The sequence below is a fragment of the Lontra canadensis genome, unplaced genomic scaffold, assembly GCF_010015895.1.
Source record: "Lontra canadensis isolate GAN:19392208 unplaced genomic scaffold, GSC_riverotter_1.0 scaffold121, whole genome shotgun sequence".
Taxonomy (NCBI): domain Eukaryota; kingdom Metazoa; phylum Chordata; class Mammalia; order Carnivora; family Mustelidae; genus Lontra; species Lontra canadensis.
The window spans coordinates 778,289-800,945 of NW_022631115.1; the positions used below are offsets into that span (position 1 = coordinate 778,289).

The 22,657-nt window shown below is 36.9% G+C and overlaps 1 protein-coding gene and 1 pseudogene across 7 annotated transcripts in view; one reads left to right on the plus strand and one right to left on the minus strand.

The window, feature by feature from the left end:
• PRKDC (protein kinase, DNA-activated, catalytic subunit) overlaps window positions 1-22,038 on the minus strand; it is a 229,284-nt gene extending 207,246 nt beyond the window's left edge. For 5 of the 7 annotated variants that reach the window (XM_032841194.1, XM_032841195.1, XM_032841196.1 and 2 more), the window contains exons 1-16: window positions 21,885-22,038; window positions 20,132-20,208; window positions 19,942-20,034; window positions 17,997-18,071; window positions 17,176-17,284; window positions 16,517-16,629; window positions 16,293-16,392; window positions 9,651-9,706; window positions 9,534-9,564; window positions 8,805-8,962; window positions 5,505-5,651; window positions 3,571-3,735; window positions 2,939-3,107; window positions 2,588-2,637; window positions 1,852-1,977; window positions 302-454 (exon numbers count right to left, since the gene is read on the minus strand). In XM_032841194.1, coding sequence (XP_032697085.1) covers window positions 302-454; window positions 1,852-1,977; window positions 2,588-2,637; window positions 2,939-3,107; window positions 3,571-3,735; window positions 5,505-5,651; window positions 8,805-8,962; window positions 9,534-9,564; window positions 9,651-9,706; window positions 16,293-16,392; window positions 16,517-16,629; window positions 17,176-17,284; window positions 17,997-18,071; window positions 19,942-20,034; window positions 20,132-20,208; window positions 21,885-22,038 — 1,776 coding nt within the window. Of the gene's footprint in view, window positions 1-301; window positions 455-1,851; window positions 1,978-2,587; window positions 2,638-2,938; window positions 3,108-3,570; window positions 3,736-5,504; window positions 5,652-8,804; window positions 8,963-9,533; window positions 9,565-9,650; window positions 9,707-16,292; window positions 16,393-16,516; window positions 16,630-17,175; window positions 17,285-17,996; window positions 18,072-19,941; window positions 20,035-20,131; window positions 20,209-21,884 lie in introns of those variants that run through there. The other 2 variants (XM_032841198.1, XM_032841197.1) reach the window with 2 other exon arrangements.
• Window positions 9,149-9,275, plus strand: LOC116857265 (annotated as a pseudogene).
• Window positions 22,039-22,657: the final 619 nt, after the last annotated feature.

The following is a 22,657-nucleotide window of genomic DNA, read 5'->3' on the forward strand; positions in this document are numbered from 1 at the left end:
AAATATTAAACATATGAATTACTTTTTGACCAAATCTAGGGATAACATTTTCTACACACTTTGCTATTCAAATAGCAAACTTAACTTATACCATGCTCTTAACTTATACCATTTCAGTTTATTACTCAAATTACTTTTTAAAAAACAATGGAAAAGTTAGTTTGCTATTCAAATAGCAAAGTATCAATGACACACATGAATGCCGCTACTCTACAAATGTGGCATTTTCCCCGGATGCTTTCATACAAAGAGAAGCTGGTATAAAAATGATGCAAAATTATTATTAACAAAAACTTCTAACCTCGTGTCCCCCAGCATTCTGTTTCTCTAGTGTAAGATCCAATTTCTCAATAATCTTCAAAACTGATTTGACAAATTCATCATATAGCAAATGATTCAGATTTTGAAGGGAGGAATTCACAAAGAAAAATGCTTCATCTGCTAAAAGAGAATCCTTTAAAGAAAAATAATAAACTTCAAAATTTTATGCAAAAAAAGTATCAGTATAAGCATTACAATGCATATGTGTATATGCATATTTAGTAACTACAGAAGATTTACCTGGAAGTTTTCAAGCTACAAAATGTAGACACTTTGCTAAATTAGGACAAAATCATTTCAGTCAGATATGACCTACCCAGGCATGTAACAGATACTTACTAAGTAGAGAGTAGCAAATGAGATTTAGGTCAAACCTTGTCAAAACATTTATCTCACTTAATGTGTGTGTGTGTGTAAAAACACATTTGTATACTATACACACACATATATAATGTACTTATGTTTGTAGAAATACACATGCATATACATTTATATATATACACACACAAAAATTTGCATGCATGCACATATATATACACATGTAAGCATACATGCACGTGAATAAATATACACCTATCCCCAGAATGGACTTAAATGTATAATTTATCACTTCTATAAAAGTGAAACTATTCTATTTCAAAAATATAGGCCAATTACTCTGCCTTTACTCAGTCAAATTTTATGGAATTTGGCCTCAAAATATAGGAATATCTGACGTCACACGTAAGAAATATAGTAGGTAAAATTATTAACACTACTATACTATTTTACCTCCGTACGAAAACAACTAAAAACTCCTAAGATTTTTCACAGGATAGAAATCATTTATGGACAGAAATTGTTTTTCCTAGGCAGAACCAGGCTTAAAGTTGACATCAGAGAAATATCTACCAGAAGCAGTAAGCAGGAGGCATTATTCTAATCACAAATAATGTAAATAACTGTGCGCCAATCTTCTTCACACTTACTGAATCAGTGAGATTCAGCTCTTTTTAATCTTCATCTTTAATATATAAAAAGAGAATAGTTCTTCCATGGTGACAATACTGTTATACTTTTGTTACCTAAGAGGCTGGATCTCTTAGGAAGAATAACTTAGCATAAAACATATTACACTGGTTACTCACGGATGAAATGAGGACTCAGCTAAGGCAATTACTACGTTTACGTGAGTTCTATGGTTTTGCTCTTAACTTATACCATTTCAGTTTATTACTCAAATTACTTTTTAAAAAACAATGGAAAAGTTAGTAAAATTTAATTCTAAAATAAGAAAGGTTTAAGAGTGGGCGCCTGGGTGGCTCAGTGGGTTAAAGCCTCTGCCTTCGGCTCAGGTCATGATCCCAGGGTCCTGGGATCGAGTCCCACAACCGGCTCTCTGCTCAGCAGGGAGCCTGCTTCCTCCTCTCTCTCTCTCTGCCTACTTGTGATCTCTGTCTGTCAAATAAATAAATAAAATCTTTAAAAAAAAAGGTTTAAGGGTAAGACTATAGAGACTAATTAGAGGAACTTTAAAATAGTCATTTTTACCATCATCTGGTCACAACTCAGGAGACTTCTAAAAAGATCCAAATAGTCTTTATATGTGGGCATTTTCCACTTGCCAGTTCTAACTTCCCCTGATGCACGATAGTCTTCAGATTCAGACTCAACACCCTAGGCAGGAAGACAACATGCCAATATTTACTAGTGGATTCACAAAATAAGCACAGCTGCCAGAAAGTTCTGATTTTCAGAGTCTTCTAAGCTAAAACACCCACTAGTAGGAGACTGTAATTCGAGGAAGATAGTATAGCAGGAAAGGATAATAAGCAACCTGAAAAAGAAATCATAATTTTTCTAACAGGGACTAAAATAGTGATGCAAGAACAAATATGTCACAACAATACCCAAGGAATGTGTTATGAGTCATTTATCTCAGTTTCCTGCTCAGGTCAATCTTCCACCTCATCCTAGTTCCTATAACTTCAAATAACTAAGATATGCCTTCCATGACACACCTAAGCATTTTGCCTCAGAGTTTCAAGACAGAAAACATTCCCTTCTTATAAAAATGTAAAAATAATAGTAAAGTTACATTTAAGGATGTTCCACAACTTAAGAGAAGTTTATTTACCTGGCATTATGTTCTACATTTCTCAAAATGTGAGGGATGGCTAATAACTAAAAGAACATTTTTGTATATTCATGGACTAAAAACCCCAGTATCACTTCTAACTTCCAGTGACAAAAGACTAAATACCAAAACATTAGATTAAGAGTTTACCTTTTGAAGGATCACTGGCTTAGAACATATTCGGATTAAACCCTGATGCACTGAAAAAAGAAAATGAAAACAAAAATAAAGGAAACAACAAAAAGTAAACCATTATTTCACTGAATGTAACTATATCTCTTAATTTTATTTTCCTTTGTTATTATCTTTAGTTTAAAATTTTGGACTATTAAGATTCAGAAGCAAAAGGAAGAAAAAAAGAGATGGAAAAAGGAGGTTTTGATCCACCAAAACATGAGTTTTCCAAGAGGCATCAAAAGATATGAAAGATATCTATATCAAACAACATGTTAAGTATTTGTCTTTCACCATCATAAAAACAAGGGTGAGATCCAAACTTACCCACGGTACTGATGCAATTCCAGAGAACTGGTCCTTTTCCCCCTAAGGCTAGGAAGACTTTCACTATGGCTTTACAACACACTGACTGCATTTTTGGACTATACTGTGGGAAACTGTCTATCTGTACCACCATGAGATGTTCCAGAACTGGAGTATACACCTCAGGAACCTATCAGAAATGGAGAGCAAACTACAAGTTAGAGGAGGGAATAAAAAATATATGAATAACACAAATATCCAAAGTAATTACAACTCAAGTGGACACATATTAGATAAATAAAAAACCTGGCTTATATATGATCTACAAATAAGCTGAACACTTACTGCGACTGCCTAAAAAAATTAGAGTAAAGCTGTGTGAATGATACTTAAGGTGAAATTCTATCCTAAGCAGTAATCTTAATCTCTTAAAGATAAAACGAGTAACAAATAACTTTTCCTGCTTTGAATAACAAGAAGTCAAGTTTCCTGACAATAATTCTATTAACACAAAGTACTAATTAAAAATGTCACCTTGATCACAGTGGTGTCTGTACCAAATACATACAATTCATATGACTCCATGAAATTATCTAAAGAACTGAGATTAAATAGCTAAAACTGTGCTCAGTTTAATGAATAATTTCACTTACTGTATCAAGGTAAAGCAAGACACTTGCAATAGATTGGAGGAAACTTGGCATGTGGTAAACGTGGTCATCAATAGTGTCTATCTGGGTGAGGAACAGCTGCTTGCAGCGCTGAATGAGCTCTACGTACATGAAGTCAACATCTTTTGCATTTACAACCTTGCAAGGCTTTCAGAAAGGTAAACAAAGGTCTTTATCAATGTTATCCATGTCAAAATAATGGCATTCAAGGTGTCATGTTAAGTCATGTGATTATAAGCTGAATAATTAAGCTTTTTAATGGAGATGAAAGTTATAAAATACATTTCATAAAGATGCTTTTAAAAATAATCTGTAATTGGGGCGCCTGGGTGGCTCAGTGGGTTAAGCCTCTGCCTTCGGCTCGGGTCATGATCTCAGGGTCCTGGGATCGAGTCCCGCATCGGGCTCTCTGCTCCCAGAGAACCCGCTTCCTCCTCTATCTCTCTCTCTGCCTGCCTCTCTGCCTACTTGTGATCTCTCTCTGTGAAATAAATAAATAAAATCTTTAAAAAAAATAATAATAATCTGTAATTATATTCTAAATATGCATTTACATACAAAAAAAAATCTATTGACGGTCAACTATACTAGATATTGCTTAGATGGTAGCTATCAAAGACAAATGAGATGCAGTCTATGCTCCATGAGGCTGGTCACCTAGAGGGGGAAACTGAGAACTCAAAGCTAGAATATGCTACTACACTATCCTACACACTACACCCAAAGCAATCTTTGTAACTCACAAATTTGATAATGCTATTACCAGCTTCAGATTTTTCAAAGGCTTCTTTGGACCTTCGATCTAAGCTAGCTTCCCTGAGCACCTGACTAGTTAATCTTTTTAGAGTCCTCTCCCTTTTTGTCTATCATGCTCCAGCTACTGTGAACATACTCTAACTACAGTGAACAAGCTGAAGTTGTTTAGACCATAGTGTATAAAGTTGAAAATTCCATGTTCTCATTTACCTTTGAGCCTTCTCACATACTGGTTCTTCTGCCCTATATATATTCAAAGGAGCCAACAGAGACAAATGAAGATGAAGATTAAAAAGAGCAAGAGGAGGGAGGGTTATTTGGAAGCAAATGAGGAAATGATCAGAAATGGAATCAGTAGTGAGTAGAAAGCTGGGAACAGGGACTCTCCTCCCTGGAAAAAGGGAGTAGACACTGATGGGTAGCTCTTGTAGAGAGGTAGCAAGTAATTTATTCTGTAAGGTAGAAGCCGCAGAGATCCACTAAGAGGGAAATATCTATAGTTATTATCAATATTCTTTTTTTATGCTTATTTTGGTTTTTTAGAGAGGAGGAGGAGTGACAGAGAAGGGGGGAGAGGGAGAAAGAGAATCTTGGGCAGGTTCCACACCTAGCACAGAGCCTAACATGGGGTTCCATCTCACAACCCTGAGATCATGACCTAAGCGGAAATCAAGGGTCAGACACTCAACTGACTGAGCCACCCAGGCACCCCATCCATATTCTTAAATACACTTCTGTCATAAGAACATCTCTTTCTAAAACACTGAGTGACACCAACTATAATTTTACTTCATAAATAAAGGATGGCATAGCACAGTAGAAAAAACATGGTGTTTCAAGTCTTCAGGCTTGAATTTACATCTTGGCTCTGTCAATTATTAACTGAGTGTCCTTTGACAATTACCTAATTTCTCTCTGTCTCAGTTTCCTCATTTGTAAACTGGAACAATAGTCCTAAAAGCCTGTAGGCGAGTTATGAAAATTTGAGATAGTATGTATACAGAATCCTAGTACATAGCTGGGATTAAATAAACAAGTTAACAACAAAGCAAGTAACAACAATATTGTCACAAGTGTGAGAGGCTATTCAAAAATGCAATAAATTATATTCCTTTAAACACTCAAAATGAAACTAAAAAGAATAAATCAATGAGCCATACTCCTGCAAAAAGTCCATATCCACGAATTGCAATGGATAAATCTTTGCTGTTTGAATCCATGTTCCTGATGATTCCATAGAATTGCTCCATAAAGTACTGTAGCTTACTCTTATGCATTTCCGCATCTTTTGCCACCATAAAAGAAATCTGCAATTGCATAATATTTAGTTTTTAGAAATATTTAATAGCAAAACAAAGGAATCTATTAAAATGTAAAAAGGCTAGAATTATTTAATTAGATATTATCAATGCGTTGTTATAATTCTACACAATCACTTTTATTGATAAAGAATTACGTTTCAATTTACTTAGTATTCATCAAGTTGAGAAAAGACACTCTCCTTATTACATGTGATGTATTTTTCCTAGAGAAAGGCACTGAAAGAGACCATGCCAATGCAGGAAGACATGCACAAAAACCAGGTTTTGAATTTAGGCTCCCCGATGAAGCAGAAAGCATAGTTAGAGCTTTTCTGTAACTCATAGCATGGTGTAGAGTTGTGTAGTCCCAGCGGCTAGCGAGTTTAGAATTAAAAGACTCAATGTCTCAGTAGAGCAACACACAAAACAGAGCTCAGGACTTACAATCAGAAAGAAACACAAACATCTCATCTTTCAAAAAAGTAAGCTACAAATTGTAAAGCTTGAATGAGGTGAGGCAAGGGAAAAAAGTACTCTGAGAAGCAAGTTGATCTCTATCTACCATACTGTGACAGTAACCTAAATGTAAGAACTAATACAAACGTTCAAAAAAATCATTCCTAATTTCAGCATAAAGACTGTCCACAAAGACAAGTAAGGAAAGAATCTAGATAATTATCAAAGGCAGAAAAAAGGTATCCACCTTTCACAGTCAACCTCCCAATATACACACCCTAAGCCTGCATGAAACCCCATTTATTTTAGAAGAATGGGGTTATCATACATACTGCCTCAAAATTTCCTTCTTCACAAGTATATCAGGAACATGTTCCTCAAGATGTTAGGAAACACCACCAACTTACTTAATCACAGAATAGTTTTTCACTTTATGAATATACTATAATGTTTATAATTTATAGTTTCTAATTTTGATTATTATCTTTTCAGCAAACATTCTTTTTATACATTATTATCAAATTGTTCTCTGCAATATAGTAGCAAAAAGTTGGAAAGAATTATCCAACAGCAGAGGACAAATATAAATATGACTTAAATATAATTTTGTCAGTTATGTTGCCATTACAAATTAATCATGCAGCTCTCAATGCACTATAAGGAAAACATATCCAACACAACGGAAAAATCATAAAGTCACAGAAATTATGAATATTCCTTGAGAAGAAATGAAATGAAAGGAGGTAAGGTGGGAGAGAAAGAAGGAGAGAGTAAGGAACAGAGAAAGAGAGGGGGAGGTATAGGAGCAATGCTACTAAAATGGTGATTCTTTTTTTTTCCTTAATGGTAGGATTTCAGAAGATTTTACAGTCTTCTTTGTACCCTTCTGCATTTTTTTGAATTCTATGCTGCTATCCTACAATGTTTATAAGAACTTTATAGAAATCTATGAAAAATTTCTTTCCCTCAGAAACAATTTTTAAATTTACATACAATAGTCAAAATAATATTGGAAAAGAAAGAAGCTGGAAGACATCCACCACTTAATTTCAACACTTAACATAAAGCTAGAATAGCCAAGACCTTGAGGTACTGATGTAAGGACAGATGAATGGAACAAAATAGAGAGTCCCACCAAATAAACCTATCAATTGCTTTTTTGAAAAAGATACAGAGGTAAGTCACTGGGGAAAGAAGAGTCTTTTCGACAAATGATGCTTCACGGCTAAAATAAGGAGGGAAAAATCAACTTCCAACCCTTACTTTATATTGTACACAAAAACCAATTCAAAATGGACTACAGACTATAAAACTGTAACTCTAAGACTTCTTGAAGAAAACTAGGAGAAAATCTCTATGACCATGAGATAGGCAAAAATTTCTTAGGACATGGAAAGGAAAACAGGTTGGAAAACTGGTAAACTGGACTTAAACTTTAAAACAACTGCTCTTTCAAAGATGCTGCTAAGAAAATATCTGTTTTTCAAAAATGCCATAGAAGAGAAATTATTTGCAATATTTTTAGAAAAAGACTTGTATCCCAATGATGTAGAGAACCCTCACAACTCATTTATAAAAAGACATACAACCTAATTTTAAAATAAGCAAAATATCTGAATGAATACCTCACAAAATATAAGAAGGCTACTAAATATAGGAAAAGAGATCATTATCAACAGTCACCATGGAAATTCAAATTATAACCACAGTAAGGTAACATCATACACCCATGAGAGAGAGAAAATTAAAAAGACCAACAATACCTTGTGTTGATGAGGATATGGGCTGACAGAAACTCCCATGCAATGCTAGTGGGAATTAAACTGGTGCAACCAGCTTGAAAAGAGTTCAGCAGTTTCTTATAGTTTAATATATTTCTACCATATGACCCAGAAATTACACTTCTAGGCTTTTACCCAAGAGAAGTGAAAGCATATGTCCACAAACACACTTCATCACAATGTTCTTAACTATTTTAATTAAAATAGCCCCAAGTTGGAAACAATCCAAATGTCTATAAACATTCTGTGTATATCCCTGCAATGGGATACTGTCTGTGCCACAGTTCAGATAGGTCTTCATGGAATAGTTTGTAAATTTAACTCCATTTAACTGCCACAAACTTTTGGTGAATCTTGAAGAGTTTTCCAACAAAAACAACTCAACCAGCATAACTCCGTAACACCTGGCCTAAACAGCAGGTATTTCTAGATACCTTTGAATGCTCAGACCCACAAGTACATTCCCTCTAGCATTCTCAATTCTACAATCACATCCTAACTAGATGGAAAATACACAAGGGCAAATGGATTCTTCTTTTTCTTGAAGTAAGGTGGAACACAAACATCTTAATATGACAGCGGGCCCTCACCTCTCAGGAAATGTTTCCTACCCCCAAGTGGCTGCACCTGGCTCCAAAATCCCTGACTCCCCAGCCTTCCTTCCTTCTACCTCATCACTGCCTTATCTCATGCCCGTTAGACTCCCTCAGTCTTGGCTCTGTGGCTATGATCAGATCTGATATCCTCCTACCTTTCTTTCAGTCCTGATGCCACCCATGTGGCTGATTAATAATCAAGCTTTTTAATTTAAGTACTACAGAAGCTAATAGATCAACCTCTATTCATTTTTCAAATGTGCATGCACAAAACTGAAATTTAATTTTTTGCATGGAAAAAATACTTTTAAATAGAAGTTGAATACCTGTTTCAGAAAAGATTCCAGAGCTGAATGTGCAGCTTTTTTCAATTCTACATTTGTATGGCTACACCATTTTGACAATACTTCAAATAAAGAAACGTAGTTGTCCAGAAGGCAGGTGCTAAACTGAGATGCATGCAGGGTAAATAAGCATAAGCCAGCTGAAATTGCAAAAACCATGATATTTAAAATAGAACAACAGAAAGCAAAATAAAAAACTAAGAAAGCTTTAAGTATATATAAAAACTAAAACTGTTCATGAAGATCCACTACCATTATACTATAACAACTCAGGGATCTTGATCAGAGTTCTAACACCACCAACCTTCATTTGAATCAATAGGCCAAGCTTTGCGCAGTGGTAGTATTGTAGCCAATGAGGTTTATCTGAGGCGCGATTATTAATAATTAAATCAATAGGCCAATGTCCCCCAAAACAAAGTTCGGGAGTAAGATCAGGGTTTATTTAGATAAAGTCAGTATCAAACACTCTGGATCCCATAAAAGATGCTCTAAAGTAATTTTTTTTTTAAATCATGTATTCTAAGTGTGACCATCTAACCAGTTTGCACTCTAAAAAGAAAGTCTCCAAGAGCCTCCCTGTAAGTAACTGTACATGAAACATCAGAGACATTATCATGCATATGCTCACTCACAGTTTAAGCAAAAGTTTACTCAAGACATTAATTTAAAATTCTGAAATATTCCATCTTGTTAAATATACAATCTTACCTAAGGGTACCGCATATCTCTTCAGATCAATCTATTTAAAAAAAAAAAAAAATTACCATCAATGTTCAACAATTTCAAGTCTCAGCAATGAAAGAATTAGAGTAATAATAATCCCACCTGGGGACGAATTGCCTTTAGTGCAAAATCAAAAATTTCCCTTGAAGTCTGGGGATCTGGGAAAAAAACAAAAAGAAGCCTCCATTACAAATCCCAACAGTATCATCTGACAAACCTCACAGCTTTATTTCATACAGCTCAAATGCAGGAATCACATCTTCTATCATTCATTTCAGCTGATGAGTTGCAAGCTATGACTGCTGCAGTTATTACCATAGTAAAGTAAGAAGAGAATGTGTAACAAGGACATGAGTTTCAATTCCACCTCATCACTTACAAGTTCTATTAGGTAATCTCTCAGGGCTTCAATTTTCTTATCTATAAAAAGGGACACTATATAGCCTCTTTGAGAATTGTATGGAGGATTATATAAGGCCAAGCACATGATCATTATCCTTACGCTGCCAGGCTTTTATTTAGCACATAGTACACCAAATTACAAACATGAATAAAATATGATCTTTGACCTTAGTGAACTTGTCACCTAAAGATAAAACCGCTATGTAAGTATATCCCAAGACTCTTATCCTGACCTGACAGACATCACAATTATTTAACTGTCTCCCACCAGTATTCACTGCAGCTGTCCAGAAATCAAGCTTTACTCATCACTAAGTTCTCTACCCTTGTTAACAGTGACTTGCAAACAGCAGAGGCTCAAAAATTGTTTACTTTAATCTAAAGGACTGATATATTTAAAAACAGAGCCCAACTGGGAAAGAAGATAGAGGGAAAAGGGGTCAGAGGTCAGCATGTCTGTAGAATAATGCCATAAAAGAGCTAACTTAAAAGCTCCTTGTATCTAATATAAGGAGATATTTCTTTTGGCTATTAGTATTCAAGACAGGCTTTAAAGACAACGGCAGCATTGAGCTGGGCCTAAAAGAATGGGAACAAATTTTTAAAAAAAAGGTCATTCTAATACTAATAGAAAGTGACCATGTAGACACAGGTGTACAGACTCAAGGGAATGAGGTACCTGCCAGCACACAGTTGGTTTAGAATGGGTGGACTCAGGTGAACACAGTGAGGTGCAGGAATGTAAGGGCCTGAGCTCTCAGTAGTGGGAATGGACACTGCCTCCGTGACCTTTCCCAGATTCTGCCTCCCACTGTCTGTTATGTCCATCTCTGCTTTCTAGTGGACCATCTCGACAAGCATGCTCTTGTATTTACTTTTTTATTGTGGTAAAATATGTAATAGTATTTACCATGTTAACCATGTGTAAGTAAGTGTACAGTTCGGTGGGGTTAAATACATTTACATTGTTGTGTACTCACCACCATTATCTCTACCCAAAACATTTTCATCATCCCCTACAGAAAGGCTGTACCCATTAAACATGAATTCTCCTGACCCCCAGCCCCTGGCAACCTTGATTCTACTTTCTGAACCTATAAAATTCCCTGTTGCTGCTACCTCATTCAGTATTTATACCTTTGTGACTGGCTTGCCACACTTAGCATAATGTCCTCTAATCCACATGTTGTAGCATAGGACAGTATTTCCTTCCTTTTTTAAGGCTGAGTAATATTCTGTTGAATGATATACTAACTTGTTTATCCATTCAACTGCTGATGGACACTTAGGTTATTACTCCCTTTTAACTATTATAGATAATATTGCTAGGAACATAAGTGTACAGATTCTGGTATTTACTTCTGAAAACCCTCTCTTATCACTTTGTCTCCCTTCAGCTATACATGTCTTTAGTCTCCTCAGTTAAGATTTCTCTAAAGGGTTTTCTGCAGATAGCCTCCACTTCCTCCCTTCCGTTCCACCTTGTCTTCGCCCTACTAAACCCTTAATCTGCTCTGTCCACCTTGTCTTCTAACACTCAAATGAACCTTCGTGGACCCACACTGTAGTTGGGGCCACTCTGGTGGCTTTGCACTGAGACTCTACCCAGAGCAAAGCACATTACATCCTTGCCCCTCTCTCTGCACCTGCTCCCCAGCTAAACTTGCTCACACTCACAGTTTCACATATTACCTCTATGCTGAAAACTTCCAAACTTGTATCTTAAAGTCTAATTTCTCCTGCAAGATCCAGTCTCACATATACAACTGTACCCTTAACATCTAAGCTGAGATATTCTACAGAATCTATGGCTAAACATGTCCAAAACAAAAGCCAGGTTTTGCCTGAAACCTGCCCCACCCAACTTAAACACCACTGCACCACACTCAAGAGCAAAGTTTCTCAATCTATACCAAAACAAATCTTACATCCAATAGCAGTCAGGTAGACCCCTGCAGAACATCAACTAGCCCAAACCTATTCATTAGAGAAAAAAGACGGTTTCTCATTCCATTAGGAATAAAACTCCAGCTTGGAATGCCCTCACACACTGACCCCATATCCTGCGCAATCTCTCCCTAGGCACTCTCTGTGTGCCACTGTGCTCTAGACACGCCAGTTCTCTTGAACCCTTCTGACCACTGTGTGCTGGCTAGGCTTGAGGCCTGGGTACTTACTGGTCCCTTTACCTAGCATGCTCTTCTGAGCTCCTTCCCAGCTGTCTCCTTGCCATCCTGCAGGCCTCCTTAGGTTCTTGTTGCCTCCTCACAAAGAACCAGGAAGCTACATATATTCTCTACCCTCATATATTCTCTACCCTCTCCACACTCTGATATTCCTTTCACTGTACCCAACCTGTTTGCATCATTGAACCCTGAAATCTGTAATACCTTGTTCATCTATTTATTGTGTTTCCTCTACTAAACTGAGTTCATGACGGTAGGAATCTGATGATTCTGATCAATGAATCTAACACCTAATTCATCATTCTTTAGATAGAGGGCACCCAAGAAACACATACTGTATGAATGAAAACATTAGTATTAGTTTTTAGTGCTTGATGTCACAGGATTATGGGATGACAGGAAAACTATCAAAAAGTTTTTCCACTTTTTGGTTATATAATTTACTACTGCTGTTGTAACTATCACAAAGTGGGTGGCTTAAAAAATATAAATTTGTTACTATAACGTTCTGGAGATGAGAAATCTGAAATGGGTCTCACTGAGGTAAAATCAGGGTGACAGTTATCATATGATCTCACCGATACGTGGAATTTGAGAAAGGATCATAGGGGAAGAAGGGGAAGAAATGAAATGGGATGAAACCAGAGAGGGAGACAAACCATAAGACACTCTTAATCTCAGGAAACTAAGGGTTGCTGGAGTGGAGAGCAGTGGGAGGGATAGGGTGGCTGGGTGATGGGACATTGAGGAGGGTATGTGCTATGGTGAGCGTTGTGAATTGTGTAAGACTGATGGATCATGGACCCGTACCCCTGAAACAAATAATACATTATATGTTAAAAAAAAAAGGGGGGGGGTGTCAGCAGGGCTGTGTTCCTTTTCCATAGGGTTCAGGGGATTAGAATGAGGACATCACTAGGAGCCATTACTCTGCTACCACATCAGTTTTGTGACTTTGGGCAAGTAATGTCTTAGTTCTAGTTTCCTAATCTAGAAACACAGATATTATTATCTGTGTTTAGATAATCTTAGAGAGCTATTACTGGAATTTGCCTTGCAACTATTCTAGAATAGTCTTTAGCACATGGTAAATGAGCAAAAAGTGCTGTTATTTTTCTTAGACTATACGTGTTCACTGAATATCAATTAATACCAAATGCAAATACAAAGACAAATCAACAACATCACCTGCAAGCAGGTGCAAGTGACAGAAATAAACATAAAACCCGCTAAATTAAAAATACATCGTAGGAAGTACTGTAACAGAACACAGAAGCCAGAGGAAGTGATCTAAGAGAAATCATTAAAGTTTCAAATGGGTGTTCTGTGAGCAAGAACCTGATGAAATGGGAAGCTGGTTACAGAATATAGGACAGATGAGAGAGAAAACAAGAGACGAGAAATCACAGAGAGCTACTACAACATCCTTGGTAAGCAATAGAGGGATGAGTAAAAATATTAGGTTGAAACATGAAACTGCTGTTTTTGTAGGTCAAAAATCATTGGATGGGCACCCGGGTGGCTCAGTGGGTTATAGCCTCTGCCTTCAGCTCAGGTCATGATCCCAGAGTCCTGGGATCGAGCCTCGCATCAGGCTCTCTGCTCGGCGGGAGCCTACTTCTCTCTCTCTCTGCCCGCCTCCCTGCCTACTTGTGATCTCTGTCAAATACATATATAAAATCTTTAAAAAAAAAAAAAAAAACAATGGATGTTGGAATATAAAAATACTGGATATTGGTATTTCATAAGTTTCAACTTAACTAAAGCAAACACAGGAAGTAGAAAAATTTGGCAATTACTTGAATAGAAATGGTAAGAAATAGCAAATAGAGGATTTTTTGCCATTTAAAGAATCTTTTAGGGTTAAAAGTTTTCATTGCCTTTTAAAAAGAAATGAATTTCATAATGCATACAATGCCATCCTAGCTAGACTATCCTCTAAAACTTTAATTTTGAGATATTACAAGGAAACATTGTAACTATAAAGAAAAGCATATTAAACAAACTTTAAAATTCATAGGCAAGAATCTGTATCCTAAGAATTACAAAATGTTGATGGAAGAAATCAAAGAACAAATAAATAAACCTAAATAAATGGAGAGATAAATTGTATTTATGGATTGGAAAATTTAGCATAGCAAAGATGTCGGTTCTCTCCTGATTAATATACAGGTGTAATGCACGGACTATCAAAATTCAAGGAAAGTGTTTTGAAGACACAAACTTATTCTAGAATATACATGGAAAAGGATAGCACTTAAATGATTTCATGGGGCACCTAGGTGGCTCAGTCAGTAAACCCTCTGCCTTTGGCTCAGGTCATGATCCTGGGGTCCTGGGATCGAGCCCCAGTCAGGCTCCCTGCTCAAGGGGAGGTCTGCTTCTCCCTCTGCCTCTCCTTTTCCCCCTCCCCCACAGGTTGTGCTCCCTCTCTCTTGCTCTCTCTACCAAATAAATAAATATTTAAAAAAATAAGTAAATAAATTATTTCAACGGCAGTTCTTTTGGGGACACCTGGGTGGTTCAGTCGGTGAAGTGTCTGCCTTTGGCTCAGGACATGATCCCAGGGTCCTGGGACTGAGTTCCACATCAGGCTCCTTACTCAGTGGGGAGCCTGCTTCTCCCTCTGCCTGCCGCTCCCCCTGCTTGTGCGTGCTCGCTCTCTGACAAATAAATGAATAAAATCTTTAAAAAAAAAAAAAAAGCAGTTCTTTTGAAAAAGAATAAAATAGGAGGGCTTTACTCGACATTAATGCTTACTGTATAATTATAGTCAAAAAGATAGTGTGCTGTTGGCAGAGGGATATATACATAGACCAATGGAACAGGATAGAGAACTTGAGAAATAGAACAAACACAAATATACACCCCAAGTAAGTTTTTACATAGGCACATAAACAATTCAAAAGTGATTTGGCAATGATTTCATGGACATGACAAAAACACGGGCAACAAAAGAAAAAATAGATAAATAGACTTCATCAAAATAAAAAACCTTTACACATCAAAGGACATAAAGGCAAACTTTAAAACGGGAGAAAACACTCACACATCACGTATTTGGTAAGGAATTGATATCCAAATACCTAAAGAACTCCTACAATTCAAAACAAAGTCAAATGATCCCATTAAAAATTGGGCAAAGAACTTAAATTACATTTCTCCAAAGAAAATATGTAAATAGCCAATAAGCACATGAAAAGCCACTCAACATCACTAGTCATAAGGAAAATGAAATGAAAACCACAATGATATACCACTTCACACCCATTGTGATGGCTATTATCAAAAACAAGAAAATATCAAGTATTGGCAAGAATATGGAGTAACTGGAATCCTTATGCATTGTTGGTGAGAATATAAAATTGTTGTACCTGCTCTGGAAAACAACATGGCAAAAACTTAAACACAGAATTAGCATACAATCCAGTGATTCCACTTCTGGGTATATCCCTCAAAAAACAAAAGCAGCAACTCCAACAGATATTTGCAGTTTCCAGCACACTCACAAGTCAAAAAGAAGTGGTTTGGGGTAGATGGAGGGCTGTGGTGGGGAAGAAAGGTGGCTGTGGCTATAAAAGGATAGCTGGAGGGCTTATGGTGATGGTCTGTTTAGTATCTTGACTATGGTCGTTCATACACAAATCTGTACATGATAAAACTGCAGAGAATGAAATACATGCAAAGGTGTACACATAAAACTAGTGAAATGTGGATAAGCTTGGTAGATTTACCAATGTCAATACCCTGGTCATGCTATTGTACTAGTTATAATAGAGGTCATCACTGCAGAAAGTGGATAAAGGACAAAGGAACTTCTCCGTATTATTTGTCACAACTGTGTGTGATTCCACAACTGGCTTAAAAGTCCAAAAAAATAAATAGGCAATTCATTCTAGAATTACAGTTTGTTTTTTTTTTAAGATTTTATTTATTTATTTGACAGAGATCACAAGTAGGCAGAGAAGCAGGCAGAGAGAGAGAGGGGAGAAGCAGGCTCCCCACTGAGCAGAGAGCCCAATGCAGGGCTCGATCCCAGGACTCTGGGACCACGATCTGAGCCGAAAGCAGAGGCTTTAACCCACTGAGCCATCCAGGCACCCCTAGAATTACAGTTTTTGAACTAAGAAGAAAATCAACTGAAGTCAAACAATACCTTCTTCCATGGATTTGGTGAAGTTACACATGAGTGAAGACAAGCCCTTCAGACACCCTGCCAGAACAGGCAGTTTGGGCTCTCTTATTGCTGATGTCATCTTAAAAAAAAAAAAAAGAGAGAGAGAGAGAGAGAGAGAGAGAGAGAGTTTTAAAGAAGCTCTCATTAAAGGCAAAAAACACAAGCAAATCTTTGGGAGCACAGGAGCATACAGTTTGCCATACCTGGGTCTTAAGTTCACCCAGAAAAGCCCGGAACAGTTTTTCTGAATTATTTATCATTTCACTAGGATGAACTTCACCTAATACTCCCAGAAGCTCATATATTTTTTCCAAAACTGAAAAATAAATTTTAGATAAGGCCAAAAATTATATTTAAATAAACAAAAATGTATGAACAACAAAATTACAGAATATTTAGTTCAAAAGTATTTTCATAATAAGACATAGTTTTATGTACCAGAATCTTTCCTGATAAATTTTATGCCAATCTACTATCATAAACTAAGTTACATTTGATATGTGTTGTGAGTTTTCTTTTTCTTTTTTTTTTGTGAGCTTTCTACTTAAAGAAATCATTTCATGGGGCACCTGGCTGGCTCAGTCAGTAGAGCTGGCAACTCTTAATCTCAGGGTCATGGATTCACACTGGGTGTGAAGCCTACTTAAAATAAAATAAAATAAGTCATTTCATAAAGATTAAACTTTCAGAAGCAGAAGTATTCACATGTTTTTGTCTATTTCCATTTGGGTTTGTTTTCAGCAAAAAGGATTCATCTGTAAAACATATAAATGCTTTAGTAGAGAAAAACATTAAGTTTTACACTAATTTTTTAAAGTCAATTTGTTAAAATACTTAAAAATAACATTTGAATGCATCTCACCTGTATCCTGTACTTTTGCTTTCGATGCGAGTTCTCCATAGAATTTGCTAAATAACTCTCCAATTCTAAATTCATCCATGAGTCTAGAACTTCTTAAAATCCGAAGTAACTAAAATAATACAAACTAGCATTGTCTAAACAAGAATGACAAGGCTTCCTCTTCTGCACTGTTTCTATACAACAAAGCTCCAGAATCTTGTGTCTCTAGGAGATTTCCTTGGCCTCTTGTCTCTCCTATCTGGCCTGATTATTTGGGAGGTGGAGGCTGAGGCAGGTGGTAGAAGACAGGGGATACCAAGGGAAAAAGGCTGTAGACTTAAGTTTACCTTCCCAAGAAACCAATAATATGATTAGAACCATTCTCTCCGAGGCACTTAAGACAAGGAATAACAAACTAAATGAATTCTAAAATAGAGATGCAATAAAAGAGATGCATCTGAAAGATAAAACAGGTGAGAGTGAACACCCAAGAAGCACTTAAATACAACATACAGGCCCATTTTCATGGTATGGTTTAGGAAAGAACTCAAAGCTACAATGATGTGGATCCTGGCAACTCTTAGAAGCCTTAGTTTTTAAGAGTCAGGGTAATAATTTTTCCTCTTAATTCCCCTCACAACTCAAAATCCTTCCTCTATTACCCAGAATAGACTGAGAGCAAAAGACCACGGTATTAATAGGTGATGGTCAGAAAATCTTGTCCATACATCAAAGTGACTAAAGCTTAGCCTCCAACATCTCTCACTCAAAACTCTTAATTTTCTGCTTTTTAAGTTATATGCTTAATATGAAATACATGTACTTAGAAAAAATAAAATTACCTTAATAAGAAGATCTAGGGCTGGGATTTTACATTTAGCAGCTTTATCCTTTGTGTAAACACTGGTACAAGTATTCTAGGTTTTAAAAGGAGAGATACCAAAATCATCAGTAACATCTTAGTTCTTCACAAGAGCTAAAAATTCATCTCTGAGAGGAGCAATAGCTATATATAACCTACTACAATTTAGTATTCAGCTGTTAAAAGTATAATATTAAGACTGTGGACTCTGAAAAACAATCTGAGGGTTTTGGAGGGGGGGCGGTGGGAGGCTGGGTGAGCCTGATGGTGGGTATTATGAAGGGCAAGTATTGCATGGAACACTGGGTGTGGTGCATAAACAATGAATTCTCTAACACTGAAAAGAAATTTAAAAAATAAATAAAAATTTTTAAAAATTTTTAAAAAAGAAAAGTATAATATTAGAGTATATAAACACACAGATTAAAAATTACTGACTATATTTATGTAGTATGTTATGGTAATAATATCAATAATAATCACAAAACACAAAGTAAAGAGACACTGAGCAGGATTAAAAACAAAAAAAGTTATGCCTCCTTGCATACTTTCCATAGCACTTGTTGCCATATATCAAGAAAGCAAGCATGAAAAAATTTAAAAAGGTAACTAAAGCAATTCAAAGAAGAATGGTTGGGACTCCACAATAGAATAGTTCAGTCTAGAAGGAGGCCACTTGGCTCCAAGTTTTGGGTGAAGTTTCTTAACTTCTAAGTCTTATTTTTAAGCTTAACGAGATTAAAAATACCTACTTCAAAGAGGTTTAGTAAAATTAAGAAACTGTACCATGAAAAAACTTTGTAAAATATGAAGCGCTCTACAAATGCTAGTTACTCCTACTGTTGAAGCAATTTTTTAAAATACAGTTGACTCTTAAACAGCACAGGTTGGAACTGTACACGTCTACTTATATCCACTTATACCCAGATTTTTTTCGATATAGTAAGGTACTGTAAATATATTTTCTCCTATGATTTCCTGAATAACATTTTCTTCTCTAGCTGACCCAAGTATAAAAATAAAATCCATAATACACAGAACATACAAGACATGTGCTAATCAACTATTTATGTTTATCAGTAAAGCTTCCAGTCAATAGTAGGCTACTGACAGTTAACTTTCTGGGCAGTCATAAGTCAAATACATGGATTTTCAACTGCCACGCAGCGGGTCAATGCCGCTAACCCCCTGTTGCTCAACGTTCAACTCTGTTAGGATTCCAAACCAGAAAGGCTAGAAATCAATAAAAGATAAAATTAAAATCTATTCAAAAAACATTGATGATTATTATATCATATATTAAGGCTAACTGTAATCAATAAAATAACTTCTTATAAATTACCCCAGACTGAATATATACTTCTTCATCAAATCTTAGCATCCAAGAACTAGAAGTAATTTGGGGCCAATAAAAACAACTTAACTTATGACACTTGTTGAAAGCAAAACAAGTCTGAGAAAGAACTACTTAAATTATTATCACTAGTTCCACAGTAAATTATGAGGACACCTGGGGAAGACAAATGGAAAGAGAATGGGAGGCACAAGAAAGGCAAACTTCCAACTGCTGCCAAAGGGCACGTAGGAAGGACATGAAATAAGAATCTTATCCTGCAGAATTCTTTAACATTGTTTATTAGTGTTTCGAAACTTCCCCACAATTCAAAAAACCCAATTTATTATGACTTTTTACAAAAGACATTATTTATCCTATGTGCAAAAAGTTATCAAAGTAGTTTTTGACAAGGGCCTTACCTTATTAAATCTGAAAAGAATAACCTACTTCATTATTAGCCCACAATCAAGCACAAATAAATAAAACTCCTTGATGAGAAAAGAGAAATAAAATATAAACCCAAGTTTAACTTACAGCATAAGTTAAAATCAATGTCGGTAAATAATGAGATACGTTTTTTTCTCCTTACCTTAATTTCTAGAGAATAAGGTGTGATCTTCTGGCCAATTTTTTCTAAGAAAATACATAAAAATTTTAAGACTTCTTCTCTACAATCACGAAACTGTAACAAAAGAAATAAACACAGTAAATATGGGCAAGAAGAGTCACTCCAACAAAAAGGAGTGTACAAGAAAAGGAAAACAAAATCTTCAACTTACTTCATCAATGCTAAGTGACTTCCGAACAAACACAAGCAAACCGAAATCTTTGGAAAAAATTAAGGAAGTCTGTAATGCTGGACAAAAAAAAAAAAAAGTTAGAGAGCTACTAAGAAGCACTCCATAAACCCACCCTAAATGGGCTGCATGTTTCTCAATTCAGCCTTTTAAGCAATTAAACACTAACTTAAGGCTTCTGCATTTAAACAAGGAAAACAGGAAACTATAGGTTATATTCCACTGGGATGACGCAGGCAGAATAATGGCCCCAAAGATACCTGAGCCCAAATCCCAATATCACACCTGTGAATACACTAACTTTACATGAAAAAGGACATTAAGGCTGCAAATGGAATTAAGGTTACTAATCAGTTTATTAAGAAAAAGGGGGGGATTATCCTGGATTATACATGGGTCCCATATAATCACATGGGCCCTTACCAGTGGAGGAGAGAGTAAGAAAAATGGAAAGAGATTAGGAGAGAAGAGAGATTTCAAGCACAGAAGTTACTAGACCCATAGTTGCTGGCTTTGAAGACGGAGGCCATGACTCAAGAAATGTGGGTGGCTCCTACAAGCAGGGAACATCATGAAGGAAAAGGGACTTTAGTCCTATAATTTGCAAAGAACAGAATTCTGCCAACCTAAATGAAAAAGGAAATGGATTCTACATGAGATCCTTTAGAAAGTGAAGTGACCTGCCAGAAGCCTTGGTTTTAGTTTGGTGAGACCCCTGTTTGGCTTCTCACTACAGAATTGCAAGATCTATGTTGTTTTAAACTACTACGCTTGTGGTATTTGTTACTGCAGCAATAGAAAACTAATACATTCCTCTATAATATTCCACCTGAGAAAACATATACTTAACATTCAGAATAAACTTGGAGCTATTTTATAAACAAGTTAACTAAAGGAACAAAAAAGGAATTCTAACTTAGAAACTCAGACTAAGGGAGCTTCGGTGGCTCACTCGGTTAAGCATGGGCCTCAATTTTGTCTGAGGTCATGATTTTATGGTCTGTGAGATGGAACCAGACCTGGGGCTCCATGCTCAGCAGGGAATCTACTTGAGATATTCTCTCTCTTTCTCTGCCCCTTCCCCTCTCTAAAAACAAAACAAAACAAAACAAAAAAACCTTGAGACCAGAAGGCATTTACATGTTAGTTTTTTTTAAATTTATTTCCCCATTAGTAATATATCCTTGACAATATATAGGTACTAGACAGCACTAGAAGTTTTCATGCAATGATATATTTTAAAACTGCTGAAAAGAGGCACTTTTACTACAAAGCAGCGAAAGATTCTCATTCAGGGACTGCTAAAAAAAGTTAAAAGAACCGCAGGGCTATAAGTTACATTTCTGCAATGCTTCTCAGAAGTAGGAACAGCAAACGTAAGAGTTGGGAAAAGGTACTGGAGGATTTAGGCGCTTTCTAAAAAGGTGAAAGAAAATACTTTCCTTTTCCCTCTGCCTCCTTTGCATAGAAATGATTGCCAAATTTAGGGTATTTTCGCCAACATTACTTTTAAAGCATCTTTGCTAAGAAAACATGTAGCATGACAAACCACTTTTTATACACAACCACGGAAATTCCGACAATCCAGAATCAAACGACTGGACTTTTTCAAAACACTGTTAGATAAACCCGCTAGGAGACAAAACTCTAGGCTGTTAGGCCCCCGCATAACACGGAAACCCCAAACGCGCACGCGCATTGGTACCCTCCTCGGCGCGTCGGGGACAGTACCCACCCAGCACCGCGGGGCCGGAGCTCAGCACGCACTCCTGTCCCAGGCCCCGGATCAGCTGATAACTGGCCATCGCCGCACTGCAGCGGTCCCCGGCAGACAAGGACTCCTGCAGCTGCAGTAGGGAACCCCGCACGTCTGACGCGGAGTCAGCCATCACGGCAAAATTCAGCACTGCGCGTGAGCACACCCCGTCCGGTTCCCGAAATGCCGTGGGGCTCGGAGGCGGGGCTCGCGGGTTGGGGGCGGGGTTCTTAGGGCAGGGGCGGTGCTCGCGGTGGCGGGAAACTTCGGGGAGACCCTGAAAGGAGTGGTCTTCTCTGTAGGAAAAGCCCCTTAGACGTCAGTTAAGATAGTGGCAGGACAATGAGTGTGTTATATACATACAATACACTGGGCATGCATACATGGAAGCTTAGAGAGAAACAGGAATCTAGCAGTTTGACCTCCGGAAATAGATGGGGAGGATGGTTGATGAATTAGAGTTGACTAAATACCGGAGACAGAAAAAAAAAAGACAATCTAGAGGCTTGGGTCAAAATCTACGAAGTTGTTCCTTACTAAAGAGTGAAAAGTGCATGTGTAATGTCTTTAGCAATGAAGATGCTTAAGGGATAAAGAATTTTTCTCCTTAGCCAACAACACATTGTAGATTACCCTGTCTGTGAACTTAATCCGGCGGTCCTCCCCAGGTTTCCCGCGAAAACGAGGTCTAGCAGGGGGCCAGACCACCTAAACGGAGGGGGGCACCAAGCAAGGCTAGAGTCTGCTTTCCG